The sequence below is a fragment of the Typopeltis vanoorti genome, chromosome 6 (genome assembly GCF_054136105.1).
Source record: "Typopeltis vanoorti isolate ZY-2024b chromosome 6, IOZ_Tvanoo_1.0, whole genome shotgun sequence".
Classification (NCBI taxonomy): domain Eukaryota; kingdom Metazoa; phylum Arthropoda; class Arachnida; order Uropygi; family Thelyphonidae; genus Typopeltis; species Typopeltis vanoorti.
In genome coordinates, this window is record NC_143554.1 from 945,456 (window position 1) to 966,061 (window position 20,606).

The 20,606-nt window shown below is 36.7% G+C and overlaps 1 protein-coding gene across 4 annotated transcripts in view; it reads left to right on the plus strand.

Moving 5' to 3' along the window:
- The window catches only part of LOC150105243 (lanC-like protein 2), a 309,805-nt gene that overhangs the window by 138,812 nt on the left and 150,387 nt on the right, over window positions 1–20,606 (plus strand). For 3 of the 4 annotated variants that reach the window (XM_090394013.1, XM_090394010.1, XM_090394011.1), the window contains one exon: window positions 18,889–19,029. The exons of the other annotated variant lie outside the window; for it this stretch is intronic. In XM_090394013.1, the coding sequence (XP_090250139.1) occupies window positions 18,889–19,029 (141 nt within the window). The remainder of the gene's footprint in view (window positions 1–18,888; window positions 19,030–20,606) is intronic. 4 annotated transcript variants of the gene reach the window in all.

The window sequence follows — 20,606 nt, forward strand, 5'->3', positions numbered from 1 at the left end:
CATGCCTTAGATACCTACCATAGAATTCATTGGAAGAAAACAAAAATAATACACCGCAGCAAATTTAAATACGAAAGATTATTCAAGGAATCATCAGCAGCTCTAAAAAACGTTCCTAACCTCAACAAATTTGGGTTCATGAAACTACCCCAAATTTGGGAGACTTACATTATGAGAACTTCAGCCCAACTGCCAAGACAAAATTAGCCCACCAGAGGGTACCATTAGGACTTTAGGAACAATATTAGTTTCTTGCTTTCTTCCTCATTTGCTTTTGTTAGTGCCTGCGTGCACATACCATATCTTTATGTTCCTGAAGATGGCAACGTGATGTTGCCGAAATATAGAAGTTATTCATTAAAGTTACCTTTAATTAATATACTTTATATGCATTGTTAATTCCGTAAACTAATTACCAGTTAAATTTAAACTTTGTTCAATGATGGTAAACATTTAATCATTTACTTCCAATTTAATTATGTTTCCATATGTATTCAAAACATGCTTTTAGAATTATTATGTTATAAATGGCACAGTTTTTCCCAAATGTTGGTAATCTCCACATAGGTTTTTAAAAAATTTACATAACTTAGTATTCCGTAGAATTGTTTTAGGCATTTTACTGGTCCTTGGGCTTAGAAAGGTTGAGAAATGCTGCCCTAATATATTTCAGTTAGTGTGCTGCTTGGTCTCCACTCACCTTTACTCTTTTTAAATGTATGTTGATCCCTCATTGTGGACTCAGCATAGAGAACCACTTTTCTTTCACTTTGTATATGACTAGTCCATGTGTTCTTCAATAACAATGCTTATCTTATCTGATTTAGTCACACTATGAATGTCTTGATATTCATAACAGTTCATGACTGTTTATTTAAAATTCATAACTGCTCAAAAATTATTTCTTCATGAATTTCCTGGATGTATAGTGCATACCTAGCATGCTCTGAATATATGTTAATGGAACTCTAGTGAACATAAAGATACCAACTCGCAATTATGACTGATGTAAGATCAAAATATTAGGATTGCGTTAATAATAAAGTAAAGCAAGATATCTAACAGGAGATTTCAACATAGCTTATAAGAAATGTGGGAACCCAAATGGAGCTTCTGTTTCATTCACCATTCTGCTGGGCTGCCTCTTATACACTTAGATGCTGAACAAATGAAGATGGGCTGGACTTATCCAGCCAATTTATATTCTAAGTTATCTTCATTAGCTTAAAATTACACATACATTATGATGTTACAACATAATTAAAAATGCCTGCTGGTTATTCAAGAACACTACTGTTTTTGTCCAAGATTCAGGATAGTTAGTGAAAAGTCAGGCACTGAACAACATTTTTAGCAGAATTAAAAATTGGTCTATCAGTATAAGAATCATTAGCAGAAAAGAAATTAGATATTAGTTAGATACGTGATGGATATTAATTGAGTTGTCCCCATCCCACTTGATCCAGGTAAGCATTTAAGGAAGTGATTACTGAAGATTTTGATTGAAGTCTGAAATATTTGACCATTACAAGGTTCATCAAATGAAGAAAAGAGATGAAGCACACTATTTATTAGGAAAATTATGAATAGGATTTGGGGTTGGTGAGAGAAGATCATTTATGTATAGGAGAAGGAGCATGAGCAAAATTACAGTGCCCTAGAGTACTATTAGTTAAAAAAATCTTTAAAAAAAGGGAATTGCATTTCCATGACAGTGATCTAGAAGAAAACTAAATATCTAAAAATTAAAAACCCTGAATATCTCAATCAACCACCTGAATTTCTATGATCCTTTCCATGGTTTGTGTCTAAACATGGACATTCTTGCCTAGGAGATCTGTTGGTGATCAAGAGCCATATAAGCAACTTAAGCCATATTGCTAAGACTCCAAATGATAAAGAATTGACTCATAATGATTTCTTAATTATTGTTGAGAGAACTGAGGACAACAGCTTGACAACTAACTTTTCTCTCTCTAAATTTTGTAGCATTAAATACACCATTAGGACTAGATATCTTATTCAATACAGGTAACCGAATAGTTATTTTATTTTAGTTATTTTTTCCATATTGATCATGTGCAGAAAAGCTAGAAGAACCTGTTGCATATTATCTCTGTCTGTGTGAATGCAGGAGTTGGGGAGATGTTAGGAAAGAAGAAATCTATTGCCATTTTTCTTGAAGAATTGGAGGTTGTAGTTGTCGGAGAACACTTCATGGTGAAATGTCCTTGGAAGCACCTATAGAAAAGACAGAGCCAAAATTGATTCTGTGAAAGTGATTCTCTCAGACAAATCATACTGCTCTGGATTGCATCAAGAATATTTAGGGAGATTTTAGATGCACCTTCCCAGAGACATAGGAACAATGTACTAAGAATGGGCAAGTTAGAGAGGTGTGCAATTTAGTAGATGGATGGGTGAAAAGTAGTATTCACAGCTGAAAAGCCTCATTTTTACAGGCTGAGGAAGCTGCTTTTGCGTTGTATTTATGCCAGGAAAGGCTGGAGGTAAAGGTGAGATCTGACCCTATCAGGAGATATGTTATTGAGGAAAGGGTAGGTGAGCTGAGATTCCTCTTGTGAGAAAAAGAATATCTTTGAAGCTTGGGATGTCTGAGCACCATATGATTTGTCAAATGAATAGGATGAATGAAGTGAAGTGTACTGTTGTAAAAAAAAACTGTGGATAGAATTATTGAGTTTGAGAGTAGGTCACTTATTTATAGGAGAAAGAAGGTTGGCAATAGAGCATAGCACTGAGGCATCCTGCATTGGTGGAGAAGCTCAAAGATTGACAGTCACTTGAGGTAAGCCATAGGTATGGATTCTGCATACCACCAGTATGGCAGAATCCGTATGGGTGGTCCACTACCTAGACCTCTAGATAGTTCAGAAACTGAATGTTGATGTCATTATTTTGGAGTAAGTTGAGGTGAGGACGATAGGTCAGTAGTTTGACAACAAATGTTATCTCCTTTTTTTTCTTTTCTTCTTTTTTTTTTTTGCAAAAGCTGAATAAATTTATATGAAATTTATTTATTTTTTTCATATTGATCATGTACAGAAAAGCTAGGAGAACCTATTGCATATCTCTTCCTGTAAGGATGCTGGAGTGGGGGAGATGTTAGGAAAGAAGAAATCTATTGACATTTTTCTGAAGAAAGAAATTAGACAAAACAAGAAACCAAACTAGCAGTATAAAAGACTGTGTCCAAACTAGTTTTAAGTTATGGATCTCAGATTTGGGTTAGAAATAAAGCATTTGATCAAAGACTAAGGATCACAGATACGAGGGTTCTGAAAAAAAATTAGGAGCCTGAACAGATTGCATTGATGGCAGGATCATATTAAAAATGAAGATATTAGAAAGGAACTTGACATTGTTAGCATTCAGAAATGTAAGCAGTGCTAACCTAATGTGGTATGGCCACTTAAATAGAATGGAGAAAAGGTTAGCTAAATAGGTGTTTGATGCCAAGATGGCAGGAAAGAGACCCAGCAGAAGACCAAGGTCTAGGTGAATTGATCAGAAGTACCTTAGACGCATGAAATGTTAGATATGATAATATTGGAGTGCTGACAAGTAATAGACTAATTTGGAGGAAAACTGTGGATTTTCTTCTTCTCTCTCTTCCATCATCTATATGGATGATGATGATGAGACCGAATGAACTCTTTCCACTTCTGTCTGTCCTTAGGGAGTCCGAACAGTTCTGTCCAGTTTGGTGTTGCTTGTTGTGATTTGGTTTTCAGGTCTTCTTGTATTTTGTCTGTCCATCTAATTCTGGGCTGACGTTTGGATCTTTTACCTTCCATTGTTTCCATTCTGGTTACGTGGGCAAACATCATAGTCTTTTTCTTGGATTTTGTCTATTATTGTTATTTCTTGTTTTAGTCGTTTCCTTATGTCTTCATTTCTTAGTCTATCCAGCAGAGATACTCCAAGTAATCTTCTTAGCCCATCCATTTCAGTAGTTAATAATTTTTTCTCTTCAGCTTTTTTGAGATTCCAGCATTCACTTTCATAGAGAAGTATTGGGAGGACCACTGTCTCATAGATTCTTACTTTTGTTACTTGTTTGTTGTCGCTTGACTTCCATATTTTATTTAGCTGTCCAAAAGTTTGGGATGCTTGACTGATTTGTCTGTTTATCTTTTGTAATTTCACTGTTGTACTCAATTACTCCTCTGAGGTAGGTGAAGTTTTCTACCTGCTCTAGATTCTTACTATCAATTTCATTTTCAAATTGGTATTTCTTTTTCCTATTTGCATAATTTTTATTTTGTCTATATTTAGGTTTAATCTAAATTTTATACATTTTTCCTTTATTTTATCAGAAATTCATTGTAGATCTTCTTCCATGCTTGCTAGTAATGCAATGTCATCTGCAAATTTGTTATATCTTTCCCATATATTTTGATTCCAGAGTCTTCTTTGTTTAAGGCCTTTCTAGTTGCTTCTTCCAATGTAAAATTGAACAGGTCTGGTAAAAGATTGCATCCCTGTGTTACACCACTCTCTGTATGTGGAACCAATTGGTTAAGGTGTCCTTCACTTGTACTGCACTTTCAGATTTCTCATACAGATTGTTTATTATTCTTATAGTTTTGTTGAGGTTTCTAAATTCTTTCATGGTTTCCCATAGTTCTCTTCTACAGATTGAATCAAATGCCTGATGAAGTCTATGAAATTTATATAGCAACTTTGGTTGTACTCTAGTGGCTCTTCTATTAGCTGCCTTAAGATGTATAATTGGTCAGTTGTGCTCTGTCCTTGTCTGAAACCTGCTTGTTCTTCTCCTAATGCTAGTTCTATATAAGGCTTAATTTGTTTTTGGAGTACTTTACTAAAAATCTTACTTGGAATACTGAGGAGGCTAATGCTTCTGTAATTATTGCATTCTGTTTTGTCTCCTTTTTTTGTATATAGGAGTTATAACTGAATTGGTCCAATCAGTAAGGTATTGCTTCATTTTTGTAGATCCTTTCAAATAATGTTTTTAGTGGTTCCAAAAGTTTTTCCTTTCCTGCATTTAAAAATTCCATATGTATTTGATCAATACTGAATGCTTTTTTAGTTTTTTTTTATTATTATTATTACCCAAGACCCCATGGAGTCAGACTCATCTAGGAGGTCCTTTTATCATACACACAGCTAATCATACCGCACTTTAAACCAGTGGTCTCCAAACTATTTTGATCGCGTACTCCCAAGACAGAAAAAATAAATAGCGCATACCCCCAATTGATCGAGAGAGTTTCTTTAGAGGAAATGGTTTTAACCATTTATCCATTTTGTGAGGGTTAATTTGTAAAATTTAAATTTAATTCATTTACTGTTGATAATATCAAACACTTTTAAAAAACATAAGCAATTTTGATAATATTAATTCACTATTTCTAGTGTAAACATAAAAGTAAGCACAAAAAGGCGTTGGAATTGCACAGAAACAATAATACTAAAAAATCGTTAAACTTACTACATATAGTCAAATAATTTATACAACCGTGGTGTCATCTGTAGATAGCAGGATAACTAAGCAGTTATCCTTCTCTAGTTGGGCTTGTCAACACTAGGATGCTCTACAAACAATGGCAATGATAAGAAGTAAGAGACTTACTCCCTAGTTTTAAAAAACATGACAGCTTTGCTACGGATGATTATGTGTGCAAAGTCGCCCAATGCGTGCTACTCGCAAATTTAAGTTTACAGGATCTTTATAACGTCTTTGTCTATATTAGATATATGTTTAATATATCTAATATAGACATTTAATAATTACTAGATATTTAATAATTACTTTCTTTCATCAAGAAAGAAAGTAATATTCTTTATCTTTACTTGATTACTTAATTTTTTCCTGACAATATAAAACTTTTTTTGACTTACCCCCACGTATCGACTCACATACCCCAGGGGGATACGCGTACCACACTTTGGAGACCACTGCTTTAAACACACTCAAATTCTCTGCAGACGCCACACTCTCAGGCAAGGCATTCCAATCATTCACAACTCTACATACAAAAAACCTGCTTCTCACTCCCCTGCTCACACCCTCTTTATACAGTTTTCAGGGATGACCTCTGTTCTCCCTGTTTTCTGTAGAACTTCTTCAACATTGATCCTATAACAACCCCTTACTAACTTGTAGGTCTATATTATATCTCACCTCTTCCTTCTATGCACTAGACTCTGTAAATTGCACCTCCTCAGTCTTTCCTCATATTTGACATTCCAAAGGTCATGGGGATACTGCACTCTGTGCTTCTGCATTAGTACCCACAAAGTGCAGTATTCCCTTAGGCCCACAACTACCTTTACACTTATATAGACCATTTAAATTCATTATCAGGCATATATTAAAATACAGTTAATTGCTTTTATGCCTTTCTTTTCTTTTTACTTTTATCTCAAATTTGAAATGTAAGGATAGTGTAGGCACCGATAATATCGTAAACCAAAATGAACTAGGGAAAGTGTATGTGTCCTTTTACATTGATCTTAAAATGAGCATTAAACTTTAATGGTGAGCAATTTTTCCACTGTCATTTCTGTTTCATATCATGTGACAACACTCAGACATTATTACAACAAACATAATGAAAAAGTCAGATATTATTTGACTATCATGATTTTTTTTTTTAACGTATGGAGTTAACTTGAATTTGAAATAGGAGAAATGAATGTTTCTATGGTCCTTCAATTTATATGAGGACAATGAATAGTTTAAGACAATTCTTCAAAATCAACTGCAATTTAATGATAGTCACTTTGGATTATTAATATGGAATATCCTCCACAGAATAAAAAAAACTTGTTGCAAAAAAAATCCTCATTGTCTCACACAAAGATCACCAAACCGTGCCTTAAATTCATTTACTGTTTTCATATTCACCACACTCTCAGACAATGCACCATTTCATGCAAAGAATCTGCTCCTCACTGTACTATTCATATCCCCCAAGAATGGTTACTTATTGTCTGATTCCCTTCTATGATAAAAACACCTCCACATCAATCTGGTAACAGTCTTTTACTAATCCATACTTCAATCATATCATATCCCTCCTCCTCCTCCTATCCACAAGACTGCACAAGACATTTTATCAATTCTATTCAGAGACCCCACTTTAATCTTCTCAGGAAATTCTCAATTCTATCCAGAGACCCCACTTTAATCTTCTCTCAACACGGAGAAGCAGCAGTTGAGTATTGAGGGTTTCCCGAATTGCAGAGCTTCTGACTCCGTCGAGTCTTGTCAGCCCCGCAACCCCTCAAAGGAACCTCATTTTGAAAACAAAAACAGATGACCAAATCTGTGCAAACATTAATGAATCTAGACTGACCAAAGTCTTATATGTGGAACCATATCCCAAACTTTGGACAATCTGCAAACAACCAAATTCAATCTACATACATACATACATCTTCAAGGCCCACCTTTCCTAATTGGGTTGTGGGGGGGCAACAGCTGAGAGGAACTTAAAATGGTCACGATCCTCTGCCACCAAGCTCAGGTGTTCTGGTGGGATTCCCAAACGTCTCCACCCAAGGTTTTGGATATAATCTCTCCAGCGAGTCCTTGGCCTTCCACCCTCTGGGTTAGCAAAGAGGGCCTGCTGAGGGAGCCTGTCTTGTGGCATTCTGACCAGGTTCCCGTACCAACGTAACTGTGATCTCTCAACACGGAGAAGCAGCAGTTGAGTATTGAGGGTTTCCCGAATTGCAGAGCTTCTGACCCTGTCGAGTTTTGTCAGCCCCGCAACCCCTCAAAGGAACCTCATTTCAGCCACTTGGATTCTTGTCTACATTCTTTTGGTCATTACCCAACTCTTATGACCATAGGTGAGGATGGGGACATAGACTGTATTGAAGACAGCCAGCTTTGCCTTCTGGCTTAACTCCCACTTCAATACTACCGAACGGCCAAGCTCCAGCAATATTGAGCTTGCTAAGCCAATTCGAGTATCTAGCTCTACATCCCATTTTCCATCATTCGTGAACATGGATCCAAGGTATTTAAACTTCTCACCTGCCTCATTGGGACTCCACTTACATGTAGAGTGCACTGGGATGGTTGTCTTGAGACCACAAATGTTTCAGTTTTGGCCACACACTGATCTTCATTCCAGCGTCTGCACAAACAGCTACAAACCTATCCAGGGTCTGCTGGAGGTCATATGTGGAAGAGCTAAGCAGAACTAGGTCATCTGCAAAAAGCAGACATCCAATGCTACATCTTCCAATTCTGACACACTCACTGCCTCGGCTGTGCCTATCAATCAAGTCCATAAATATTATGAAAAGGAGGGGTGACAAAACAAACCCTTGGCGGAGGCAACGGAGACTGTGAAAGGTTCAGACTTTTTGCTGTTTACCCTGACACAAAACTCTGGGCATTCATACAGGGACTTGATGGCAGCTAATAGTTGGCCATCCACTCCATACTCCTGTACTACTTGCCAAAGCTTATCCCAAGAAACCCAGTCATATGCCTTCTCCAAGTCCACAAAACATGTGTAGACATTCTTGGCATATTCCCAAGATTTCTCAAAGACTTGCTTTAAAGTGAAGATTTGGTCAATTGTGCTTCTACCAGGACGAAAGCCACATTGTTCCTCCTGGAACTTTGACTCAACTATGCTCCTCCACCGTCTTTCCAAGCACTTAGCCTACACTTTCCCAGGCAGGCTGAGCAGAGAGATGCCACGATGGTTACTGCAATCCTTCTGGTCTCCCTTCTTGAAGACTGGTATTACTATGCCCCAGAATTTAATCTAGATTGCAATAAATTCTTGAGAAATGTCAATCACTAAATTAATGTTCAGCATTAATAAAAAAAATCCAAATGACACATAATTCTAATTACTCATATCATCATCAAATTCCTGCCTTGTACCCTCAAGGGGTATACAGGATATGATAGTACTACATGAAAAATTTACATCATTACTAACTTCCTATCTACAATTTTCCTCCAGATCAGTCTGTAACTTGTCAAGACTCCAATATTATCAGACCTTATATTTCTGTCGTCTAAGACACTTCATACCATATCAATCTACCTATTCTAATTACTGTATAATATATTTTCATGATTTCTGCCATAAACTTGTTCACACTCATTTGTGAACATCATGTTGGAGGCTTAATGGATTTTTTACAACACTCAAAAAGAATTAAAATAGAATTTAATACTTCCTATATTTCGTCCTAGTCACTAGGACATCTACGGGGATTACAAAAACAATTAATGTAACATATGCACAAATAACAAACAATACTAAGCCCAACCACGTGGGTGACACTAAAGTCCTATCTAGGTAGAGTGCCCTCTAAAGTCAGTAGTAGGTGGCCTGGAATGTAAGGTGGGAACTCTGGTGATGAGTGTTTCCCAAATCTTCGGAAGCTTAATGCAACCATATTTATTGAGATTTGGTTGGTTTTTGAGAGCTGCTGCTGTTTCTAAGAAAAGTCTCTCTTTCTTGAATTTGCTGTGGTGGAGCATGGTGGTTTTCTTCCATGATACTCTGTGGGTGGTGTCCAAAACATGGTCAGCCAAGCCTGAATGGCCATAGTTGTGTTTGAAGATGTAAGACTTGTGTTCCTCTAGACGGATGAATGCTGATCTGCCTGTCTGTCCAAAGTACGCCAGCTTACAGGAACCCAATTCCCCACTCAGACCTATAGTAGATGCTACCAATGCACCTTGCTATAGACTATCTAAACAGCTGGCCAACTCTCTGATCCCCCTCACCAGAAGGTCCCCTTCCTATATAAAAAACTCGACCCACTTTAAAGCCCTCACAGAAAATTTAACCTTGAAGAAGACAGACATATTGGTAAGCTTTGATATCTCCTCTTTGTTTACCAATATTCCCTTAATTGACACCTTATCTCTCTTAGAAAACGTTTTTCCCTGACATCTTAGATCTCTTTTCCTTTGCCATTAACTCTGGATATTTCTCTTGGAACAACAAAATCTACAAGCAGATAGAGGGAACTGCCATGGGTTCCCCCCTCTCACCCCCCCCTTGCCAATTTCTATATGGAAGATTTCGAAAAACGAGCCATAGACTCAGCCCCACTCAAACCTTCTATCTGGCTAAGATATGTAGATGATGTGTTCTCTATTTGGCCTCATGGCCCAGACACGTTAGACTCCTTCCTCAGTCATCTCAATAGTCTACATCCAAGAATCCAGTTCACTATGGAAAAGGAAAAGAACAATTGTTTACCCTTCCTAGACACCTTAGTCACACGCCTGCCTAATGATACACTTACCTTCACCGTATACAGAAAACCCACACACACAGGCAGATACATTCACAAACTCTCCCACTACCACCCCTCTCAACAATATGGCATTATTAAAACGCTTACCAAGAGAGCCCACAATCTTTGTTCCAGTGGAACCGCCCTCACTAATGAGCTTAACCACATACACAGCACTTTCCTCTCCAATGGCTACAGCGATCACAGTATCAAAAAAATAATCAACTCCTCCCCCATTCCCCTTCCTTCTCGTCAACAAGATTTTAAAACTGCCATCACCATATCCTACATCCGTGGCACATCTGAAAAAATAGCCAAGATACTAAAACAGTACAATCTACACACAGCATATAAGCCCCACCGCAAACTGGCTACCCTTATCCGTTCTACGAAAGATCAGCTCCCTCCTCTCTCTCTGCCTGGAGTTTACAAAGTACCCTGTTCCTGTAAGCTGGCGTACTTTGGACAGACAGGCAGATCAGCATCCATCCGTCTAGTTACATCTTCAAACACAACTATGGCCATTCAGGCTTGGCTGACCATGTTTTGGACACCACCCACAGAGTATCATGGAAGAAAACCACCATGCTCCACCACAGCAAATTCAAGAAAGAGAGACTTTTCTTAGAAACAGCAGCAGCTCTCAAAAACCAACCAAATCTCAATAAATATGGTTGCATTAAGCTTCCGAAGATTTGGGAAACACTCATCACCAGAGTTCCCACCTTACATTCCAGGCCACCTACTACTGCCCTTAGAGGGCGCTCTACCTAGATAGGACTTTAGTGTCACCCACGTGGTTGGGCTTAGTATTGTTTGTTATTTGTGCATATGTTACATTAATTGTTTTTGTAATCCCCGTAGATGTCCTAGTGACTAGGACGAAATATAGGAAGTATTAAATTCTATTTTAATTCTTTTTGAGTGTTGTAAAAAATCCATTAAACCTCAAACATGATGTCCTCACAACACTTAAGCCTCTACACACGCATTTGTGAATGTTTTACATTTTATGGAACAGGACTGACAATACTTTCATTGAGAATAATTTTTGCACCTATTCATCATCATTATTCATTTATAAATTATTAATCATCACTGATTATGATTCAGCTTACTTAAGAATTTTGAAATCTTAGAAATCCTATTTCCTTTGAAAAAAATTTTGAAATGTTGGTATTAGTTTATCAATATCAACTAGTTTTATTATTATTATTATTATTCAGGCCTCCATGGAGTCAAAAGACTCATTGTGGGAGGTCCTTTCTAAGAAATACAGGTCTATCAAGACTAATCAAGGGAGGTCCCTCCTAGGAAACATAAAGTCTATCATATCAATCCTTAAATGCATTGACCGTTCTCGCTCTCACCACTCCATCAGTCCATACATTCCATGGTTCAACCACCCTCCATGCAAAGAATCCACTCCTCACCCTCCTTCTCACAGTTTCCTTTCATAACTTCCAGGGATGGCCCCTTGTCATGACTCCTTCCCGCTGTTCAACCAAGCGAAAGTATTCCCAAGTGTCAACCCTGTAACCACCTCTCAACAGTTTAAAAGTCTCAATCATATCACCCCTTCTTCTTCTACCCACCAATCTCTGCAGTCCACACTCCCTCAGCCGATCCTCATAACTAACATTGTACAGTCCCGACACCATCTTTGTTATTCGCCTTTGTACCCCTTTCCACAGTTAATTTATCCCCTTCAAATCCTGGAGACCAGATCTGAAACAATAGTTTAAGTGTGGTCTGATCAGAGTCTTATACAACAGAATGATAATCATTTTATCTCTGCAGGTCAGTGTCCTTCTCATTATTGCAGCAATCCTCTGCGTTACCTTCACTATCTTTGCAATATGTCCCCTAAATTTCAGGTTTCTATCAATCATCAAACCCAGATCTCTTGTCTCTCCTACTTCCTGCAATTTAACTCCTCCCGTAGAGTATGCAGCGTCTCATCGATGTGCCCCATACCTCAAGCCGTTACATTTTGCTGCATTAAACGGAAACCCCCATTCATTTGCCCATCTGTCTAGCTTATTCAAATTCTCTTGCAGGGCTACCACATCTTCACTATTACTAATAACCCTTCTCAGCTTTGCATAATCTCCAAACAACCGAATATCCTCTTGCAATCCACAGACAATGTCATTGATATAATAGTTAAACAATATAGGTCCCAGTACTGAGCTCTCTGGAACCCCACCTGTAACCTTCTGCCTCTTTGATATTGCTCCACCATACACAACACTCTGATACCTATTGGACAGGCAATCCTGAATCCAGTTGACCAATCTATGCTGTGTGCTATTATTTCTTTGGTAAAGATATTTGATTCCTCTTCATTTCAGTGGCTGGAATAATGATATCCTGAGAGCTGTTTTTATTATATAAATTTCTAAAGTATTTTTTTCCATCTGGCCATTCTTTTTGTTTTACTTTCAATTAATTGTCCCTCTTTGTTTTTGATCATTATCATTTTTGTTGTCTAATTTCATCTTTTTGTTTATATAATCCATGGAGGTCATTTTCCTTTGATGGATTCTCTGCCATTTTATGTTTTTCTTTAACCACCTTACCGGCCGTTGTGGATCAAATACGCATCCGCATACGCTTCGTATCCATCATATATTTCATTGTTATAACAATGGTATTACAATTTTAATAAGCACTTCGCATCCATGATAAAGTGAACGTCTATAGACGTCTTGGCCGGTAGCGTGGTTAAACCTGTTATTTTTGTTTCTTTAAACTAGTTTTCTAATTTCTCTGTTTAATCTATTATATTCATTTCTGTTATAGTTTATTTTAATTTCATGCTTTTCCTTAACCATTTTACTTCATTCAAGATCCAATCCTTCTTATTTTCTCTTTCTGTGTAACCTATTGTATTTTCTGCCAATTTTAATATTATTTCAATAATAAATTTAGTTTAATCCTTTATCCAAGTGTGAGCAAACAAAGTTTGCACCTGAAAATATCTTCAGGACTGTAGCAAGGTGATGCAACTGTTGGCAAACTCAGAGCAAAGGTGGACCAAGCTCTCTCATCACTCCTTGTCTCGGTATTTCCCACCATGCAAAGCACATGTCCTTGCAGACATGTATAATGCTATGCATTGAGGGAAGGGCTACTACCCAGACCAGTTTCGACCTTTATTGAGGTCTCATCAGTGGGAGGTAGACCCAGAGGTGGTGACACTAAGGCAGAAGCAATAGAGAGGTCATATTTACCTATATGAGTTGCCAGCCAGTGTACCACCTTATTATTAAATTACTCTGGATTTAGAGAAAGATGTTGGAAGTTTATTTTGCACTTGGTTAGACTATAATAAATTTAGTTTAATCCTTTATTCAAGTGTGAGCAAACAAACATATATGTAAATATGACCTCTCTATTTCTTCTACCTTAGTGTCACCACCTCTGGGTCCACCTCCCACTGACGAGACCTCAATAAAAGTTGAAACCGGTCTGGGTAGTGGCCCTTCCCTCAATGCATAGCATTATACATGTCTGCAAGAACGTGCTTTGCATGGTGGAAGATACTGAGACAAGGAGTGATGAGAGCTTGGTCCACTTTTGCTCCGAGTTGCAAACAGTTGCACCACCTTGCTATAGTTCCGAAGATATTTTCAGGCACAAACTTTGTTTGCTCACACTTGGATTAAATTGAATTTATTATAGTCTAACCAAGTGCAAAATAAACTTTAATATTATTTCCTTTAATTTGTACAAATGTTCTTCGATGTTTATATTCTGTTTTGGTAGTTCCTTCAGGTTTTTATCTAGTTTTAGGTGATATTTTCCTAGAATATTATTGTCTTGTAGTTTATTTACATTCAGTCTCCTTTCGACTCTAAAAATGCTTTCTGATTTAAACTTTATTCTTAAGTTGCTGATAGTAGTTTATGGTTTGATCCCCAGTCTGCAGCAAAAGATCTGCAATTTAGGATACTTGATTTTCATCTTTGGTTTACAATAATATAGTCAATCATGTTTTTGATTTGTCCATCTGGTGATATCCATGGCCATTTTCTTTGGGGTTTTGTTTGTTTAAAGAGAGTGTTGGTTATTGTTAATCTATTATTTGAACAGAAGTTTAGCAGTCTTTAACCATGTTCATTACTTTCTCCATACCCAAACTGTCCGATTACTCTTGGCCAGATATCCCAGTCTTTGCTTACTTTTGCATTTAAGTTCCCCATTACAATTAGAAAGTCTTGACTTGATGTCTCCTGTACTGCTTTTTGCAGATCAGCATAGAACTCCTCAATATCTTCTTCTGATGATGTTGAAGTTGGTGGGTATATTTAAATAATAGTCAGTGATCCAATTGATGTTTTAAATCTTGCTTTAATTATCTTAGGTGAAATAAGATTGTAAGACAATAGAGAGTTTTGAGCCTCTGGTTTTAATACAAGTGATACTCTTGCTTGGTGTTTGTTGTCTTCCCTGCCTGAAGTTAAAATTTTGTAGTGTCCGTGGTGAAAATCTCCTTTTCCAGTCCATCTGGTTTTGCAGAGTCCAAGCATTTTCCATCTGTAGTTGTCTAATTAATGCAATAGTATTTCCAAGTGAAGAGTTCTTATGTTTCATGATCCTATGCTTGTTATGTTTTTCCTGTCTGTTAGGCGATGTTTTGTTCTAATAACATATTTTTTGCCTTCAGTATCTTTGTTCCCTAATAGTCAGCATGACCCTTGTTTAATGGTCTATTTGGCATTCATCTTTAGGTTGGTTTGAGTTCTTTCAGTTTCAGTGGTTAAGTTTCGTTGTATCAACCACCACTCCTTGACCTGAATTCAGCCGCTCCTAATATGGAGTACAGATGATGTTTGCAGCTGATTCATCAAATACAGTCACTGCTTGAGATCACTATATCTGGCTACCCTCAGTTAGTTTAGCCTGTGGGTTGACTGAGTTTATCGGAGTGTGGCCGCTACCAGTTTACAATAGCTTCTTTGAGCCATAAAGTGAGAGTTGGGTGTCCAGGGAGAACCAATCCAAGTCTGAACCACAATTATGTGCGACCATCCAAGTGGAGAGGTACCATCTCTCCTTGACACCTATTACACCCCATTCTACTCTGGGTAACAAAGGAAAATTGTAGATAGGAGATTAATAATAATGTAAATTTAATCGTGTAGTGCTGTCATAGGATCTTGAACGTCTTTTGAGGGTACATATCAGGAAATTGTTGATGATATTGATGATGTTGGCTGATGGACAAAAATATCACAAAGTAGTATATGGAGGCATTGAATATAAGAGAAGATGGGTAACTATCGGTGTACCATAGGTCTCTATACTTATGCTGATGCTGTTTAATTTGCACATGAATGAAATGGGAATTATTTAAGGGAAATATTCAATTGTTCACAGATGACACAAAGCTGAGAAGAGTGATAGTCAGTGAAGATAATGATGATAGGCATCCTGCAGGATAACTTAAATAGACTGACAGTATTATATATGGGCAAAGAATAACAACTGTCTGTTTAACACGATGGCAAAATTACATGCTGTGTACTAAATTAATCAAACTGGACTACAGGAAATTTTGATGAGACCAGGAATTTGGAAGTGATTGTGAACAGGGAGTTTAAGTTTTTTTTTTAATGTTTCTCACCCATTTCTACTGTGGGTGGGATAAGAATTTTATTTTCCATATTTTATCAATTTTATATATTTTTTGTAATTTTTTTTTTATTATTATTTATTTTTGTATAGAGTCTGGAAATCCTGCTCTAGAGACCAAATGCAGAACTTTTTCGAGCTACTTCAGGCATCCAGTAAGTGGTACGGTGATCTCACACTGGACGATGAAATTTATATCCCACCTAAAAAAATCACCAACATCCATGGCCATAGCGGGATTCTAACCTGTGACCTGTTGGTTGGAGAATGGGTAGGCTAGCCACTCGGCCAACCAGGGTGGCAAAAGCATGATTGATTTTCGACATTTCTTTCTTAGATAAATATTAAATAAGAGTAAACGTTTAAATTTAGAACATATTAAATTCACTGAGGTCAGAGATTTAATTTCACACTTTTTTCTGATGGCTTATATATAGTTAAGTCTTATTCTGATGATGCTAATTAAAATTACTATTGAAATATTAGCATACCAGTTACTTACGTTTTTGTCTTATTCCATTAAATTAACTCATCTTATCTCAAAGACACATTCTTATGAATTCACAGTCTGTTAAAAATTGCTCCACACTCACCCAAAATTATCAAGATATGCAATAACATCTATTACTAACTTAGACCAAAATTAACAGACTGAAGACATTCTTCTCAAGATATATTCCATGAATTCAGTATTAAGAGCTGATCCACAGATCTCTAAAACATTAATGGAAAATCACAGTTCTGGTAGCCATTATATAAAGTATGCCAAACTTCAGTGAAGTCTAGTGGTCTGCAGCAACCAGTCCCCCTATATATACACACACCTGAATCCTTCTCAGCACCTTATAAAAGAGGAATATCAATGATCCCTGCTTGTTATGTTGTTCAACATCCAAGATGTGATGTGCTATTTTTCACCACTATTGTAAATGTCCTCTAAACTAGCTGAACTGTAGATTCCTTCTAAAATGTTAGCATCAGGTTCAGTCCAATCCTATATGCTATTTAATAGCTAGTCTGAACTATAACCATTCTGAAGCTGTATCCTCAAAAATAAGAAGTGTTGGGTCTTTCTGCAGTCCTGATAATATTACTCCTATGCTGGAAGAAATTGGATCAAAGGTAAATTGGGTCTTAGCTGTTGAATAGAGCTAAAATCCAAGCCAAAGGAATTCATTTCTGGCTTTCAAGCAAAGTATTGGTATTGCAATGGACAACAAAACTGATGAACCTGATGCTAACGTTTTAAAAGACATCAACAGTTCAGCTAGTTTAGAGGACATATCACAAAAATGGGAAAAAATAGCACATCACATTACTTGGATGTTCAAGAACATATCAATAAGCAGTGAAAAGATATATATATAAAGGGTATTCCTCTTTATAAGGTGCTAAGAAGCTAACGTATTGACTAATGCATGCACATATGGTTACTTGGATGGGACTGTGGAGAAAGTGGAGATAATCTAGAGGCATTCGATATGAATTTTTGAAAATTTTTTCGCTTGGTTATAAATTAAATTAGAGATGCCAAGAGTTGATATTCCTGTTTAATCCTTTATCCAAGTCTAAGCAAATAAAGTTTGTGTGTGAAGTATCATCACAACTAGGCTACTTTTATAAAAAGACTAATAATTTCTCGTTAATTGCCTTAGTATCCTATCCAATAATGTAAAGCACACCTCCTTTTTGGTCTGTATAATGTTATGCATTATGAAAAGGGCCACTACCCAGACCAGTTACAATCCAGTTTCATCGAGGTCTCATCAGTGAAAGACCAGACCGAGAAATAATACCAAGGTTGAAGTAAATCAGAAGTCATATTATAAATTATGGTAAATAAAATAAATTATAGATGCTGAGAAATTATCAAGTTTACCAAGTGAAAAACTTTCAACAACCAGCTCTAATCTAGAATAATTTAATAATAATAATGTGTTAACCTTTTCTCCACTTGTATATGGAAAATATATGACTTAGGAATTACTTCAACCTTGTTATCTCTTCTGGGTGTGGTCCCCACTGATGAGACCTCAATAAAGGGTGAAACTGGTCTGGATAGTAGCCCTTCCCATAATGCATAGCATTGAACACAGCCAAAAGGATGTGTGCTTTACATTATGGGATACTACGGCAATTAATGTGGAGTGGTTACTCTCTATATACAAGTCGCCTAATTGACACAGAGACTAATTGACAGGTAGAAAAAAAAGGGTATGATGGAAACATATAATATATTAAAAGGAATATTATAGGATTGATACAGAAAACCATTTTTAGCACATGGTAGGAAAAGTGAAACCACAGGCCATCTAGGATTGATGAGGAATGTTCAAACAGTAGTATGATAGGTATGTGTGAATAATGGTTAGTACAAACTTCCTGCAATGAGTCACTGATTCAGTGAAACGATAATGATAATAATAATATTGAATCTAAAATTGAGATATCTAATATAATATTGAAGATATGTAATGTATAGTGAAAAATGTAATCATTCTATTGTAATAATTAAATAACTGAACTTATTTGCATAAGAGGTAAGTGTGTAAAATTTACTGAATATTACAAATTTCTAAATGTACTACATCCATATATCACATGACATTGTTAATAAAGGTGCCAGTATGTAGTACTGCTGTGTACCATCCAAAAAAACAGGGCTAGTTAATTCTGTTTGATTGCTATAATGAAAAATTTTGTTTATATAATGTAGCTACCAGATATTTTAATAATAACCTTCTAATTTGATAAATGTATTGTATAAGAAATACTTCTAACTCCTCAATTACACTGTAATTGTTTATCTGGAAGAACTAGTAATCTCTTCTGGACTGTGGCACTGGATGGTTATTTAATAAGCCTGCCTATCCAGAACCACACACATGGCTCAAACTGTGTATGATGCATAATTATAATAAAACTCCATATCTTTCATGAAATTTTAATAGTAATTTTGTTTGTCAGGTTGTTTCTTCTGTACTCCAGTCAGGTCAGAATTTATCCTCAAAGTTAAAACTTCATTGCCCTCTAATGTATGAATGGCATGAAAAGTCATATTTAGGAGCTGCCCATGGACTTTCAGGGATTCTTTATATGTTATTACAGGTCAGTTGATGAACCTCTATTTCTACAAATTGAATGTTTCATTTAACCTTGGCAGTTTTCCAAATTTATATAGTAATATTTGACCAAAATAAATAAATAAAAACTTCCAAAAAAATTAGATAAACATAACAGTTTATCCCCCTGTCATGTTTATTAATTTTTTTGGATTTTTTTTTTTTTCAGCCGAACTGGCCAAACTTTATAACCATTGCAGAAAATAAATGCAGTTAACATTAAGTTATACCTAGTCCAACCATAAATACTGTTACAACTTGAACAGTGCTTAATCTATCAGTAAATCATTCACAGTTTCAGCAAATACTGTTACAACTTGAACAGTGCATAAACCTTTAATCTATTAGTAAATCATTCACAGTTTCAGCACATTTTGGATTCGGATCAGGACTTCCAGACTGCCAGTCAGATGGTGATATGTGGTTGGGCACATTTGACTCCAACTGCTGTTGTGTGGTTCTTGCCTTGTGTGCAGGGACTGAGTTCTATTGGACGGTCCACTGTCTACCATGAAGCAGTTTGGTGTTCAGCAGCAGCTGTACTACAGGTTCCAGCACAGTGTCTTGATATACTTTGGTGGAGGTTTAGACTCCTTTCTTGCAGAAATGCAACTTAGATACCCCCCCCAGTACATTATCCCCTAACCACATTGATACAAGGTGACGACTGCTCTGAATCCTGTGTACTACAGCAGTGTTATACAACCATCCAGGACATATATCCAATTATTTTCACTCCTTCCACTCCTTAGGTACCTTTCCCATGGCCAGACTTTCATTAAAAAGCTAGTTCAACAGAGCTGTCAGTTCTTTAGCACATTCTCTCAAAGCCCGTGGTGAAATGTCCAGTCCTGATGCTTTATTGACATTCAGAGTACTCGGTATTTGAAACACACTCTCCTCTTGCATTTCTAAAACTCAAACTTGCACTATCCCTCTAGTATTAAAACCTACTTCTCCAGGATGAAATACCCAATAAAGTGTTCATCAAACCACTCCACTATGTCCTTTACATCAGTTACTCTATTCCCATTTTTATTCAACAATGTCGTTCTTCCACATTTTCTCCTCCTACTGGCCACATTAAAGAATACAAGATTTTCTTTGGATCTCAGAGTCAATCTCTTCTCATATTCCAGTTTTGCCTTCCTTCCATACCATACTAGTCACTCTCCTCTGGCCTGAATCTTGTATTCTTCATGCATCTACCCTAAATGCCTCTCCTTATAGCCTTCCTTAGTCTCTTTTTAACGTGTCAACCACTTTAAACCAAATTATGTCTTCTTCTTCACTCCTCGTATACAGCTTACTCTTGCTGCTAATAAATATTTCTTCATAATTTCACAAGCACTAATGATATCTCTCCCTTCCAATCCTCCTTCCATGGAACTGTCCCAAGTTGCTATCTAAGACTATTATAATCACCTGCCTTATAATTTCAGATACATTCCTTTTTTCTTTGATACTCCTGCATGTCTATTCATTTTCCAAGTCAAAACTGCATGGTCAATCTCTCCAACCATGGACATAGATGCCATCCTCAGTTATAATCAGCTCTTCTGA